This window comes from Lampetra planeri, chromosome 47 (assembly GCF_965212315.1).
Source record: "Lampetra planeri chromosome 47, kcLamPlan1.2.h2, whole genome shotgun sequence".
In the NCBI taxonomy this organism is placed as follows: Eukaryota; Metazoa; Chordata; class Hyperoartia; order Petromyzontiformes; family Petromyzontidae; genus Lampetra; species Lampetra planeri.
In genome coordinates, this window is record NC_136153.1 from 342,689 (window position 1) to 358,986 (window position 16,298).

General features: G+C 46.9%; 1 protein-coding gene across 2 annotated transcripts in view; it reads right to left on the reverse strand.

The window, feature by feature from the left end:
* The window catches only part of ZNHIT6 (zinc finger HIT-type containing 6), a 35,711-nt gene that overhangs the window by 14,606 nt on the left and 4,807 nt on the right, over window positions 1–16,298 (reverse strand). Inside the window, exons 1-2 of one of the 2 annotated variants that reach the window (XM_078615371.1) lie at window positions 3,568–5,031; window positions 1,173–1,279 (exon numbers count right to left, since the gene is read on the reverse strand). In XM_078615371.1, the coding sequence (XP_078471497.1) occupies window positions 1,173–1,279; window positions 3,568–3,650 (190 nt within the window). In that variant the 5' untranslated portion in view covers window positions 3,651–5,031. Of the gene's footprint in view, window positions 1–1,172; window positions 1,280–3,567; window positions 5,032–16,298 lie in introns of those variants that run through there. The other variant, XM_078615370.1, reaches the window with a different exon arrangement.

The following is a 16,298-nucleotide window of genomic DNA, read 5'->3' on the forward strand; positions in this document are numbered from 1 at the left end:
TGTGGACAGTAGGTGGTGGTGGGTGTGGACAGTAGGTAGTGGTGGGTGTGGACAGTAGGTGGTGGTGGGTGTGGACAGTAGGTGGTGGTGGGTGTGGACAGTAGGTGGTGGTGGGTGTGGACAGTAGGTGGTGATGGGTGTGGACAGGTGGTGGTGGGTGTGGACAATAGGTGGTGGTGGGTGTGGACAGTAGGTGGTGGTGGGTGTGGACAGTAGGTGGTGGTGGGTGTGGACAGTAGGTGGTGGTGGGTGTGGACAGTTGGTGGTGGTGGGTGTGGACAGTAGGTGGTGGTGGGTGGGGACAGTAGGTGGTGGGTGGCACAGTAGGTGGTGGTGGGTGTGGACAGTAGGTGGTGGTGGGTGTGGACAATAGGTGGTGGTGGGTGTGGACAGTAGGTGGTGGTGGGTGTGCACAGTAGGTGGTGGTGGGTGTGGACAGTAGGTGGTGGTGGGTGTGGACAGTAGGTGGTGGTGGGTGTGGACAGTAAGTGGTGGTGGGTGGGGACAGTAGGTGGTGGGTGGCACAGTAGGTGGTGGTGGGTGTGGACAGTAGGTGGTGGTGGGTGTGGACAGTAGGTGGTGGTGGGTGGGGACAGTAGGTGGTGGGTGGCACAGTAGGTGGTGGTGGGTGTGGACAGTAGGTGGTGGTGGGTGTGGACAGTAGGTAGTGGTGGGTGTGGACAGTAGGTGGTGGTGGGTGTGGACAGTAGGTGGTGGTGGGTGTGGACAGTAGGTGGTGGTGGGTGTGGACAGTAGGTGGTGATGGGTGTGGACAGGTGGTGGTGGGTGTGGACAATAGGTGGTGGTGGGTGTGGACAGGTGGTGGTGGGTGTGGACAGTAGGTGGTGGTGGGTGTGGACAGTAGGTGGTGGTGGGTGTGGACAGTTGGTGGTGGTGGGTGTGGACAGTAGGTGGTGGTGGGTGGGGACAGTAGGTGGTGGGTGGCACAGTAGGTGGTGGTGGGTGTGGACAGTAGGTGGTGGTGGGTGTGCACAGTAGGTGGTGGTGGGTGTGGACAGTAGGTGGTGGTGGGTGGGGACAGTAGGTGGTGGTGGGTGGGGACAGTAGGTGGTGGGTGGCACAGTAGGTGGTGGTTGAGGACAGTAGGTGGTAGTAGGTGGTGGTGGGTGGGAGAGTAGGTGGTGGTGAGTGGGGACAGTAGGTAGCCTCACCGCTCAGCAGATGCCCTTCGCTGAAGGTGCCCAGAGGCACGTAGATGGTTTTGTTTCGCACGCCGCTGCAATGGCGTTGCGTCTTGTGGGCCTGCACGCACGCCACGCTGCCCAGCACAACAAACGCACGCCACTCAAAACAACGCTCACGGTAGAGTCGCAACGAGGTATCTGAGCATCGAATAATTCTGCGGATTGTGCGGGACTTTACCTAAAGACCCAAATAATATTAATTTCTGCAGTCACGAAGGCTTTAAGTCAAGATTTAACCGCCTCTACGGGGAGGGTTTCCACACAACTATCCCTTTAGATGCTAACCCCCTCTTCCTGATGACAAACGCTTGTGTTGCGATCGAAGCGTCTATCTACATGACTTTACTGAAAGACCCAAAGAAAATGAGAAGGTCCCGGGTTCGATTCCCAACTCGAATGCCTTTATGCGTGCAGTTTGTACATTCTCTCTTGTTCTGTGTGGGTTTCCTTCCATAGCAAAATCGACACAACGTAACTGGTATTGTCCAAACATCCAAATGCTGCAAAGTTAACAGCAAATTACTCAATTGAGATGGCGCACAGCAGTATCGCCCCCGACTGTCAAACTACTGCAGGCCATGGCTGATAAAGCATAGCCCCTTCCTTCGTGACAGCCTTGAATTAACAGAATGGCTTGCAGATCAGATCAGGGGATGTACGCCTACACGTCGTGCGGTCGCGTTAACCCTCCTACTCCACAGCCCTCCGGAACACGCACGGCGAGATGCAAGGCCAGCTCCCTTCCCAGTCCCAGCTAGGGCCGCCTCCTTTACGGTATTCAATGACTCCGCGAATATCACCGCATCATCGGTAAAGTCCAGCTCAGTAAAACCTGGACTGTCCGTAGAATGCACCATGATGGCCCTGGTGCGATACCCAGCCCCAACACCCAGTACATGCAAATGTTGAATAGAGTGGAGGCCAAAATCACACCCTCGCCTCACCCAGGCATTCACCGGGAAGAAGTCAGCGGCACCCCCCTGTTGTGTCTATACCCCTTTTTTATTTATATTAAGAACAATTCAAAAAAAAGATTTTTTTTTTATATATATCTTTAAATTAAATAATGAAAACAACCCACTACTCCTCACAAGCACACCAGGAATCTGTGAAACGGGGAGGGCCATTAAACGGTAAGAATTCGGGCACAGAGAGGTCATCCAGATGGACAAAGGTCGATGGCCTAACCTCCCAAGACATCTGGAGATGCACGGATAAGGTGCAGAGCAGAGAAAAACAACTGTTGCAACTCGCGTTTTTTTTAACGTTTTCCTTACCGAAAAGTAGAAACTTAACAAAAAGAATTAACCAGCAAACAATAGGGGGTTTTTATTAGTAATTCCCTTATATTACTCGTATTCACCGCATATATATTATTTAGTATGGTATGTTTTCTATCTACATGACCTTCCTAAAAACTAAAGAATATGAATTCCAGAAAGCTTAAGTGGAAACTTAGTTACACTTAACCTCAGGACATTAAAATATAACTCAGAATAAAACACCAATCCCTGGAGGCAAACGCATAACTAAACTTGGCAAAACCCTCAAAATAATGATGTAACGAGGATCATTACGAATATTCATTAAACATAGACCGATTAATAACCACGATATACTAAGACCAAGGGAACTCATAAGAAATATCAAGAATAAATGTAACACACAGGACCACATAAATGTATTGCAAAAATCTCCTCAGCCACCTTTGTCTCCAACGGTCCGGCACAAACAGATGGCCCAATAAATACTTAGGGGGTTAGAAGGGTCGCGAGGGGGGGGGGTCTGTGCCTGACATTCCGAGGGCATCTGTTTTTTTGGTTTGTTGTTCCTCTCGCAAGAGATGCGCAGAGAGGGGAGTCACGTTTTGAGTTTAAACACAAGCGCACATCACGAATGAGCAGTCTGGTTCGAGTCGTGCTCAGTCTCGCAACTCGGCTTGTGACGCGGCGTTGCGATGGGGCTCGCAAGGGAGCTGTGGCAGTCGTGCCTCGAGGAGAGATGGGACGACGAGGGGTCGTTATAGTGACAGCCTGTGTGCAGTCTGTTCAAGTCGCGCTCAGTCTCGCGACTCGGCTTGCGATGCAGCGTTGCGACGGGGCTCGCAAGGGAGCTGGGGCGCGTCGTGCCTCGAGAAGTGATGGAACGAGGAGGGGTCGTTCGAGTCGCAGAAGTCTGAGTTCAACCTGGGTCGAGGCTGGGTTTCAGCCGTGCTCCGGCTGGCGGAGCGTCGTGAGGGAGCAAACACCGATGCCGATAGCAGGTGTCGCTTCTCGCAGAACGAAGTTAAGTGCGAGTGAAGCTGGCAGCTGCACGAACAAAGGAAAGCACGGAGAAGAGAGAGTGACGACAGGCAATCAACCTGTAAAAGGGCGGAAATCGCCAAGCGTCGACCAAGCGAGCATCGAAAAGGACGAGCAGCAGCGGATGAGCAACAAGAGCCATCGTTCATCGCCAGAGCGCTCCAAGCCGGTGAGCGCGCACAGCCGCGACGTCCAGAGCGATAAAGGAGAGAGCGACGACGATATCATCGCGCACCGCGTCACCGAGCGTCGTGCCGACCCAACAATCATCCAGCAGTGGAGAAGCCTGGAGCTGCCACCAAGAGAGAAAGAGCGCCATCGAATGCGCCGTGTGTTTGATACCCACACCGACCAACACCCAGTGAGAACAGACAAGACGTCCAGCAGCGACGACGGAATCATCGCGCATCACGCCGGCGAGCGTCGTGCCAACTCGTCGTCCAGCAGTGGAGAGTGAGAGCGCACGAGCAGAGACACGCCCGACCGAGGGAGCAGCACGGTTCGCTGCGGCCACGCCCAAGCCAGAGAGAACCTGGCCGCTGTTTGTATATTCCCTCCCACACCCCACAAGCTAACGACACAACTCCCGGCTCTAAGGAAAATGTAATTAATTTTACAAGGGACAACGCACACACAACACGCACACGAATAAGACTTTCAAAAAGTTATCTTTGCGTTTCAAAAAGGGTTGCCATTTCAAGGTGATGCGTTCAATATCAACTGATCGTGCAAAGCAGTTGCTGCCGTCGAGTTACATGAATAAGAAATGTTTTAGTCATTCATTTTCGTTAATTGCATAATCTTGCTCATGAATTTATTGACGTATGCTTTCGCCTTTGCATATTAGAGTGTCATGTGTTTGTTTAGAATTAAAATTGCTTAACACCAACTGTTCGAGTGCTTCTTTCCAAGTCCATGCAAAACTGTCTTATTCATAAGAACTGTTACCTGCGTGATAAGTGGTAAACCAGACACTCGGAGCTTGAAAAAAATATGGCAAGGAGGTAACATGAGGAAGGTAACACATAAATGCGTTCGAAACCGCTACCTAGCGTTTCCCAGGATTTAACAAAAACAAAAATTTATATTCGCCGTAGTTATGATGGATAAGAACCGATGTAACTTGTTGCCTTGATGTTAATTTTTTTCTCCTTATTTCAAATATAACCATGTTAAGATTGTGATACGTATGCGCGCGTTGTAAGGAATGCGTTCGAAACCGCTACCTAGCGTTTCCCAGGATTTAACAAAAATGAATATTCGCCGTAGTTATGATGGATGAGAACCGATGTAACATGTGGTATCGATGTTTAACGTTTTGTTTTATTTTCTTTGCTTATTTCAAATGTAACCATGTTAAGATTGTGATACGTACGCGCGCGTGGTAAGGAATAACCGCCGAGAGTGAGGGCGGCTGATGGATTCATAACGGAAAAAAAAGGGCATTTACTTTGTTTGAAAATTCGCCAGTGGCCAAATCGACCCCTGATAATTTTCAAAAGGGCGGATTGTTGTGTCTATACCCCTTTTTTTTTATTGATATTAAGAACAATTCCAAAATTTTTTTTTTTTATCTATATATATTTTTAAATTAAATAATGAAAACAACCCACTACTCCTCACAAGCACACCAGGAATCTGTGAAACGGGGAGGGCCATTAAACGGTAAGAATTCGGGCACAGAGAGGTCATCCAGATGGACAAAGGTCGATAGCCTAACCTCCCAAGACATCTGGAGATGCACGGATAAGGCGCAGAGCAGAGAAAAACAACTGTTGCAACTCGCGTTTTCTTTAACGTTTTCCTTACCGAAAAGTAGAAACTTAACAAAAAGAATTAACCAGCAAACAATAGGGGGTTTTTATTAGTAATTCCCTTATATTACTCGTATTCACCGCATATATATTATTTAGTATGGTATGTTTTCTATCTACATGACCTTCCTAAAAACTAAAGAATATGAATTCCAGAAAGCTTAAGTGGAAACTTAGTTACACTTAACCTCAGGACATTAAAATATAACTCAGAATAAAACACCAATCCCTGGAGGCAAACGCATAACTAAACTTGGCAAAACCCTCAAAATAATGATGTAACGAGGATCATTACGAATATTCATTAAACATAGACCGATTAATAACCACGATATACTAAGACCAAGGGAACTCATAAGAAATATCAAGAATAAATGTAACACACAGGACCACATAAATGTATTGCAAAAATCTCCTCAGCCACCTTTGTCTCCAACGGTCCGGCACAAACAGATGGCCCAATAAATACTTAGGGGGTTAGAAGGGTCGCGAGGGGGGGGGGGTCTGTGCCTGACATTCCGAGGGCATCTGTTTTTTTGGTTTGTTGTTCCTCTCGCAAGAGATGCGCAGAGAGGGGAGTCACGTTTTGAGTTTAAACACAAGCGCACATCACGAATGAGCAGTCTGGTTCGAGTCGTGCTCAGTCTCGCAACTCGGCTTGTGACGCGGCTCGCAAGGGAGCTGTGGCAGTCGTGCCTCGAGGAGAGATGGGACGACGAGGGGTCGTTATAGTGACAGCCTGTGTGCAGTCTGTTCAAGTCGCGCTCAGTCTCGCGACTCGGCTTGCGACGCAGCGTTGCGACGGGGCTCGCAAGGGAGCTGGGGCGCGTCGTGCCTCGAGAAGTGATGGAACGAGGAGGGGTCGTTCGAGTCGCAGAAGTCTGAGTTCAACCTGGGTCGAGGCTGGGTTTCAGCCGTGCTCCGGCTGGCGGAGCGTCGTGAGGGAGCAAACACCGATGCCGATAGCAGGTGTCGCTTCTCGCAGAACGAAGTTAAGTGCGAGTGAAGCTGGCAGCTGCACGAACAAAGGAAAGCACGGAGAAGAGAGAGTGACGAGTGACGACAAGCAATCAACCTGTAAAAGGGCGGAAATCGCCAAGCGTCGACCAAGCAAGCATCGAAAAGGACGAGCAGCAGCGGATGAGCAACAAGAGCCATCGTTCATCGCCAGAGCGCTCCAAGCCGGTGAGCGCGCACAGCCGCGACGTCCAGAGCGATCAAGGAGAGAGCGACGACGATATTGGAGACCTAAAATAACATAAAACACACTAAGATAATCGTTAAATGTTTAATCAATGATAATCGTGTTATCCTGATTGATATAACTCTGGATAAACGAAACTAAACTTAATTATCATAACTGTTCACATTAACATAATCGCAAGCATCCGCATAAATTACTACGATTATCTCCGCGATTATCATAATTTATACATATAATTACACACATTATCATAATTTATGCATATTAATACACACATTAACATAATTAATGCGCACATTTTTGGGAAAATTATTACTTTTTATTATTTTTATCTAATTTCATAACCCAAAATATACAACACCGACCAACACCCAGTGAGAACAGACAAGACGTCCAGCAGCGACGACGGAATCATCGCGCACCACGCCGGCGAGCGTCGTGCCAACTCGTCGTCCAGCAGTGGAGAGTGAGAGCGCATGAGCAGAGACACGCCCGACCGAGGGAGCAGCACGGCTCGCTGCGGCCACGCCCAAGCCAGAGAGAACCTGACCGCTGTTTGTATATTCCCTCCCACACCCCACAAGCTAACGACACAACTCCCGGCTCTAAGGAAAATTTAATTAATTTTACAAGGGACAACGCACACACAACACGCACACGAATAAGACTTTCAAAAAGTTATCTTTGCGTTTCAAAAAGGGTTGCCATTTCAAGGTGGTGCGTTCAATATCAACTGATCGTGCAAAGCAGTTGCTGCCGTCGAGTTACATGAATAAGAAATGTTTTAGTCATTCATTTTCGTTAATTGCATAATCTTGCTCATGAATTTATTGACGTATGCTTTCGCCTTTGCATATTAGAGTGTCATGTGTTTGTTTAGAATTAAAATTGCTTAACACCAACTGTTCGAGTGCTTCTTTCCAAGTCCATGCAAAACTGTCTTATTCATAAGAACTGTTACCTGCGATGAGATATGAAGTTGGAGACCTAACATAACATAAACAGACTCGGATAATCAATAAATGTTTAATCAAAGATAATCGTTTTATCCCGATTGATACAACTCTGGATAACGAAGCTAAGCCTAATTGTCATAACTGCACACATTAACATAATCGCAAGCATTCACATAAATTACTACGATTATCTCCGTGATTATCATAAATTATGCATATAAATACACACATTAACATAATTTTTCGAAATTTCATTAACTTTTTATTATTTTTATAAAAATGTCATAATTCCAACATATACAACATCCCCACTCACGATTTAACAGCGGTCTGGAATACAGGGTGGAGATCAAATCAACAATGCCCTCCGGTATTCTAGAGTGCAGGCCAAACCACAGGGAGGTTCCCCAGTGCACCGAGTCGAAGTCCTTCTTCAGGTCGGTGCTCCAACAAGGCGCGGGGAGCCAGGATTCGCTCCAAATGTAAATCCGACCTGTTCTGGCCTCTGGTGAATCAGAAGGTTGGCTGGGCAGGTATCTTACCAGATACCGACAGCAGTGTCACCCGGTGGTAATTGTTGCAGTCAGATGAAAAAAATAAGCATAGGCTTTCGCCTTTCTGGCAACAAAACAGGTATTAAGATGTATGTATGTGTGTGTATTGAACTTCTTTCCCACTATATGCAGCCAAACGAAAGATGCTCAAACACCAAATAAATACCTATTTCAAAGGCATCAAGTCCTGGACTGTCCAAACAACCGTTTTTATTGCCAGACAGGATAAAGCCTACTAGTATTATTTAATCTTTTTCATACTGGCAAAAACGGTCCCAGAGATATGTTGAAGTTAGCTCTTGTCTCCATTCCCCTTCCAGGTTTGTCTCCAGCTGGGAAGGAGAGTGGCCGATCTCCATGCTGCAACAATCACCGCCACGTGGAGCCCCCTTAGCGTATCGTACCCACCGGCTTTCAGAAATTTGGCCGTGATGCCACAGATCCCAGCTGCCTTACCCCCTTCGGCCTCCTCACTGCTGTCAGAATCTCATGCATTGATGGGGGGGGCTCAGATATCAGGGGACCAGCAGCCTTGGGAGCAGCGTCAGGCACGTCCAGCCTCACAGCCGGAGGGGGAGGCAGCGAGGAGCTGCTAAAAGTACCCGACCCACACAGCCCAACTACAGTCTCCAGGATCTGATACAAGAGATCCATCGGCCACCTTGAGTGAGGCCTCTCGAGGTTCGGAGTTTTCAGCGGAGGCGTTTGAGGGCCGGACAGACCGGCCAGGAGTCGCCCGTACACACAGATGACTCTCAAACAACACCCATCAGCTTCCCAACCAAACACTCCCTATCCCTCCTCAATGAGGCTCTCACCTGATGCGACAGGTGCCCGCGCAGGCTGGAGTTACCCTCCAACTGCTGCGAAGCGACTCTGCGCAATGGTCTCCAGTGTCTCTGATGAGATGAGACACCTTGACCTCGCCCTGACTCCCAAAGCATCCAATTGCTGGCCGCAAGGGTCCTTAGCTTCAAGGCTTCCCACATCTGCTCTGGATCATCAAGAGTAGCGAGAGCCCCAAAACCGATTAGAGACCTTGGCAGAATATTCTGCTGCAATCGCCTTATCCCAACGTTTCTTGAGGTCCAACGTTTCCATGCTGGAAGGACCTGGGACTGGAACTCTGTGGAATGGCATGGCAGGTGCATACAACTACGTGGTGGCGTTGGGTGACATTGTTCCTTTAGGTTTTTCTTTCATCCCAGATGCACCTTGCCATTCAGGATTAGGAATTCCCTTACTGACAGATTTAATAAGCAGTATGCACCAGTCTTTTTTCTTGACTTGCCCAAAGCCTTTGATACAGTCGACCACAACACCCTGCTTAGTAAACTAATTTGCCTCCGTTTCTCCAAACACGCAGTAGAATGGTTAAAAATGTTACCTCTCTTCTCGCACCCAAACTGTATTCATAGATGGTTGGAGGTCAAACAGTGTTAAGATAACAAAAGGGGTCACACAGGATTCCATCCTCGGCCTCCTCTTGTTCTCTCTTTATGTCAATGACTTGGCCACTGACCTGGATCATTCCAGGGTAAATCTGTTTGCAGATGACATGATACTGCTGGCCGCTCTCCGGATGACGCGATTGCTAAGCTCCAGGGCGATTTCAACAAACTACAATATCAGCTAGTTGCTCTTAAATTACCGTATTTTCCCGCATATAAGCCACGGGGTATACCACTTTTTACAAACAAAACAAGACCCTGCGCGGTATATGAATATTTTACACGTGTGACATGTCCTAACTCGTTTAATTTTTTCATGGTAGGACTATCCACTATGCAATACTTACCTTTGACTAAAGCACTGCTGAATAAACCACTCACACAAATTATTATACTATAATACAATTGTAATGTTTTATACAATGTAAAAAGTAATATATAGTATCATAATTGTATAGTGAATATACAGCAGTGTGATATACAGTAGGGTAGGTAGAATAATACATAGTGTAATATTACAATGTATAAGGTGGTGTATAGCGATACAGTATTTAATTTTATGTTGGCTTTGTCTATGGCATTATATAGTACGGTGTAGACTCGTGTGATGTAAGAGAATAAAGTTTAGCTGGAAGCATATTATATTTTTTGCGACATAGAATTGTAATGTATTACTTACTGTTAGTAGCTCAGCTTATTGAAGAGTATATTTAGTATACTGATGATACTATGTAGTTTATACTTTAGTTGTTTACGTGGTGGTCTAGTTACTGCAGATACATACCCCTATCCCCTCCCTTTGATGCTGCTAATCCTGCATAATGCACGGGCATAATGACTTTAAACCCCTCGCCAAACCTCCTACGCATTTCACAAGTAGTACTAATCGCATATCTGCATTTCCCATAAATATGCTAAATTCCTCTTGATATGCAAATTATTTTGTCAAGACGCTCTTCGCCCCTCCATCCCAGCTTAAATAGTCGCGTGTCATTCAGACTCTGTCTTCTCGACAGACCTGTTCTACACCTGAGGACGGCTGCTTGCGTTGTGGCCGAAACGTCGTGAGAATAATTGTATTTTTATTATTTTATGATTTCCATTCTACGTGACTTTACCGAAAGAACCAAGAAGATGAATCCTTGCAGTCACGAAAGCTTTAAATCGAAATTTAAGTTCACAGATGTTACAATAATTATGTTTGTGTGAAGATAACAACTCAGGTTCATTGTTTACCATTATGAAACGAGTTGACATGTTACAATAATTATGTTTGTGTACACAAAACTCTTTTTGGATTTTTGGGTTGCTCAATTTCCCCTTTTTTTGCTGCGCTTTTATAACGCTGCCACGGTCTACTGCCAGTCTGTGATTTCTGCTTATTTCTTAAATGCATTTCTATTGTTTCCATCGCTCAAGTCACGCTATTTACTCATACGTAGTACTGCGATACTGATAGCTGTGCCATCATCGGGGATTGCTGTGCCCGTCGATGTGTGTGTGTGAGTCCATGTGTGTGTCTTTGAGTCCATATGTGTGTGCGTGTAGAGCCATGCGTGTCTTTAACTCCATGTGGGTGTCTTTTTCGAAAGGACAACGTCAAAGTGTTTTTGTGTGTGTGTTAGTCCACGTGTGTCAGTCGATCTGTGTGCGTGTACGTCGATGTGTATGTCAGTCCATATGTGTGTGTGTTAGTCCACATGTGTGTGTAAGTCTATACATGTGTGTCACTCGATGTGTGTGTGTAAGTCAATGCGTCTGTGTGTGAGTCCATGTGTGTTAATCCATGTCTGTGTATCTAAAGTAGATATCTGTGTGTCACAGTCCATATGTGTATGTGTGTAGGGCTATGTGTGTGTCAGTCTATGTATGTGTAAGTTCATGTGTGTGTGTCTTAGTCCATATGTGTGTGTGTGTAAGTACATGTGTCTTTACGTCAATGTGTGTTTTAGTCCACGTATTGCTGTGTGCGAGTCGGTGTGTGTGTGTGAGTCGCTGTATGTGTGTACGTCCATATATGTGTGTGCAACTCCATGTGTGTATATCTCAAGTGGATGTCTGTGTGACAGTCCACATGTGTATGTGTGTGTACGGCAATGTGTGTGTCACTCTACGTATGTGTGTGTGTCGCTGTATGTGTGTACGTCGATATGTGTGTGTAACTCCATGTGTGCGTATCTCAAGTGCATGTCTATGTGTGTGTGAGTCCATATGTGTGTGTGTCTGTAAGTCGATGTGTTTCTGTATGTCAGTCCATATGTGTGTGTGTTAGTCGCTGTGTGTGCATGCCTCCATGTTAGTCAGTGTAATTCAATTTCTTTGCGTGTCTGTAGGTCCATGTGTGCATCTTAGTCCATGCGTGTGCTTTATTAACCTGCTCAAGGCCTATGATACCATCAGTAGGCCTGGCCTCTGGGTTGCTCTTCGTGCTTTCCGAGTCCCGAACCCACTCATCGCCATCCTTAAGGACCTTCATGATGGTGAGCGGCCCCGCGTCTTAACTACGTGGCCGTGAGTCAGAGCCATTCCCTGTACACCTTGGGGTGCAACAGGGATGTCCTCTGGCTCCAACATTGGACCACGTAGTTCGTCGAGCCTTCAATGCCTGTACCGGAAGAATTCCCATCTGCTACAGATACAATGGGAGGCTGATCGATGCCCGGGTGCGGTCAAGGGATGGCTCCCTGTTGCTCAACCACGTTATGTATGCCGATGATATGCTAATGGCTGCTCACTCGGAGAAGGCGTTCGAAGTGCTGCTGCTGAACCTGGAGCTTGCCACCAACAGGTGGGGCCTTACCATCAGCCCAACCAAAGCTAAGCACCTGCCTGGCTATTTTGAACCATCGGACACTCCACCCCCACAACTCCCAATTGGTGATGGGGCAGTTGTGGAGACAGTGGAGAGTTTCCCTGGGCAGTGTGCTAATGACCGGCTCCGGTTTAACAGCAGAGGACTCACTCCGAATCAGTCGAGCTGCAGTATCTTTTCATTGGCTGCGTAACGCTGTGTGGAAGCTACCTGCTCTATCACTCCGCACGAAGCTTCAGTTCTTCTCGGCCACGGTTATTCCCTCCCTTCTCTACGCTTGCGAAACTTGGACCCCCCTAATGGAACATCTTCGCCGGTTAGAAACATTTAGGCTGGCCTGCCTACGATCCATCCTGGGTTTAACCAGGCTGCATTGTGTGAGGAGCTCACAAATCCTTGAAAGATGTGGACAAAGTCCCATCGGTGACCTCCGGCAGGCAAGGCTGCATTGCCTGAGTCATGTAGCCTGCATGGCCAGCCACCGCATGCCTAAACAGCTTTTGTTCCGCCGGATCGAGGGGGCTAAACGGGCGCGGCACGGGCTGGTGAAGACATGGAGTGATGTGCTACAGGAGGACTTGGAGCTGAGACCACTTGCGGATGACTGGTACCAGCCGTGTCAAGATCGGCCACTGTGGAGCAGGCTCCTGAAGGACGCTACTGGCCAGTTGGAGGCAGTCACCCTCCAACAACAACGGAGGGCGGAGGAGCGACGCTCACAACAACGAGCGGAGCGCCGGGTGGCTAAAGCACAGAAAGTTGCCACAGTAGGGGCCACAGGTGGTGCATCAGCCAGTCGTCTCAGTCAGTCGACCTGTGCCATCTGGGTTTGCCCCGTGACCTCTTTCCAGTGGGCGTTCGACACTTCACGTGGCCTCAAGGTGCACATAGCCTGGCACAAGCGTTGTTGTGACATCACCGCCACTTAGTGGCGAATGGCGGTTGTTGTTGTTCAGTCTATGTATGTATGTGTGAGTCCATTTGTGCGTGTAACTCTATGTGTGTGTATCAATGGATTTGCGTGTGTAACTACATGTGTCTGCCTTTTTCGCCCGGGCAACGCCGGGTACTAACCGCTAGTCGTATATAAATCAGCCCCAAGTACTATACTGAAGAAGCTTGGCTCAATTTATCACTCGGCCTTAAGATGTGCATTGAACTGCCCATATAGGACCCACCACTGCGATCTCTACATTGGATTAACTTCTCTTAATGATCAACGGCTTGCGCATCAGATCTTATTTAGTCATGATGTACTTACAAAAAAATCAGCAGACTACCTGCTGGATCTCCTCACTGTTTCGAAGAACAAATGTGACCTAAGGTCTTCGCTCATTTACCAGCTGCACATTCCTTATTGCTGTACAAAAACAGTGATACCTCGGTTCACGAACTTAATTCGTGAACTGACTCTGGTCGCGAACCGAATTGGTCGTGAACCGAGGCACATTTTCCCATAGGGTTCAATGTAAATCCGGTTAATCCGTTCTGACCTTTTTTTTTGGTTTTTGAACCACAAAAATATGAAACAAATTACAATACACATTAGTACTGTACAGTATTGTAATGTATAAAGAGAGAACACTAACCTTGCTTGAGATGACTTCAGTAAGCACTCAAACGGGTGAACTGTACAATACAGTAAGTACAGTATTGTACAGTACAGTACTGTATGTGCTAAAAAGCACACCAAAAAGCAAAAAGTCACTGAAAGTGTCTTCACAGTACTCACAGTACTTCTTTCTGTGTCTCTTCTTCTCTCCACGATCTTCCTACAGGAAGTCACGACCATAGCATTAAAATGGCCGCGGCTCCTGTTCGTGAACCGAAGCGGAGTTCGTGAACCGGAGCATATTTTTATGAACTTTTCTGTTCGTGAACCGAGTTGTTCGTGAACAGAAGCGTTCGTGAACTGAGGTATCACTGTACTGAAGGGCCCTTTCTATTGATGCCCACGGGGTCTGGAATGCTATCGCCAATAAACTGCAACTTTGATCACTACCTGTGAGATCTTCACTCAAAACTGCTCTAGAGGAGTTGGACACCCTAGCTGCCACTGCTATTCAGAATGGCCTGAAATCAAATGTATCGTTCCGGATGACCGCTGCAAAGTATGATTTTGAGTTTTGATTATAGTGTACTGATCTGTAAAGGTGTGTTGAAATTTTTTGATACTGCTACTGATACTCCTGCTGTTATGGAGTGACTCATGCAGCCAGCTATGGCTTCAAAGTTTGGTCGTACATGTTATGTATATCGTTTATTTGATAAATTTGAATCAGTTCCTATGATCACTGTTACATTGTTTTTATAGCTTTATTTTGCTGATTTTTAAAACGTTTTGGTTTAACCATGTTTGTTTGTTGTAGTAAAGAGTTAGCCTGATAACTTTAATCTAAATTGTCATATGGTTATTGTTTGACTTGCATCCCACTGGGATTTTTGCACACAACGTTGAAATACGGTGTTTTTTCTGGAAGACTTTTGCTGTTTTTCCTAGATTTTTCTGTTGCGTGTAGTCACTTTAAGATGTTTCTTGTTCATGTTATTGTTTGTTGCGGTTGCACCCGAGTCAAGAGCCGCATGGCTCACAGGGTTATCTATATATATAAAAGGGAAATGTGTGAATGTGTGTCTGTTCAAAATGTTTAGCATACTTGCCGACATGGAACAAACTTGAAATTTGGCATGTGGGTACTTTCCAGACTGTACACCATGCAAAAATTATAGAAATATACTTTTCTTTTTTTGGGGGGGGGGGGGAAGGGGGGGGCGGCAATAATGGATATATTTTGCACGGCAAGTGAGCTGTGACGTCACATCTCTGTCATGTTACTCACATGCGGAAGCGTTACGCAGTTTGCTTGCTCATGTCACGCATTCCCCCCCCAACCCTCCGCGAGTAAAGTGCCATACAAATGTGTTGCAGGTCTAAGGCGTTCTGCGCCCAGCATTAGTTTTTTTTTTGTCGTTTACTGCCGTACGCACCCTGAAAGTTGCGTGTGTCTGCAGCAAGCGCGTGTATGTATACCTATGGACGCGTGTGTGTGTGGGGGGGTAGTGGTAGTGTAGTGGTTAGCGCGCTGCGCTATGAACCCGGCGACCCGAGTTCGATTCCCACTCATGGCCACCACCGGTGACGATTATTCGAACTGGTCCTGGGCCTCCCCTAGGTCGACTCAGCCTCAAACGAGTAACTGGTGTGGTGTGTGCACATCGCCACTGGAGAGACAAAGGCGGCCGGGCGTGGTGAATCCAAGTCCCGGGCGAAGCCGGGTAGTAAAGCTAGTACCTAATAAATGAAACTGAAGTTGTGGTGTTGTTGGTGGTGTGAATAAAGGGAAAGGGGCGTTGGTGTGAATAAAGAGGCATTGTTAGCCAAGCTTGTGGTCTCTGCATTTTATGAAGGGCGAGCGCCAGAAAGACACCATGTGAATGGATGTGGCGGAATAGGAGGGAAAGACATACAAAGACAAAGATCCCCCGTATAAACTTTAACAGATTGAAAGTGATAATTGTTTTTTTTACCCTTTTTTGTTGCCAGATAAACGGGTAAAAAAACAATTATCATATTTTTTACTGGCAAATGAGGTTCCAATGGTGTAAATGTTTACCCCGAGCTCTCATACTCTGATGGTGCATTGTCTTTGAGTTGTGCGCCTTTTGGCGTCATGTGGTCCAACACCATGTGAGACAAGGCTCTAAGGAAAGCTGTCTCAGGTGTGGACCAATCAACTTTAAGGACAGTGCATACATTATCAGAGTTATGTTTTTTGTTTGCATTATGACTGCAGGTATTGTGGTCTATGCAAACATGACTCTTTGTAAAAAAGGTGACAGTTTTGTTGCCAGATAAAATGGTAAAAAAACAATTATCATATTTTTTACTGGCAAATGAGGTTTCAGATGGTGTAGATCAGGGGTCCTCAAACTACGGCCCGCGGGCCACATGCGGCCCGCCGAGGATATTTATCCGGCCCATGGTCGCTAATTGGGCTG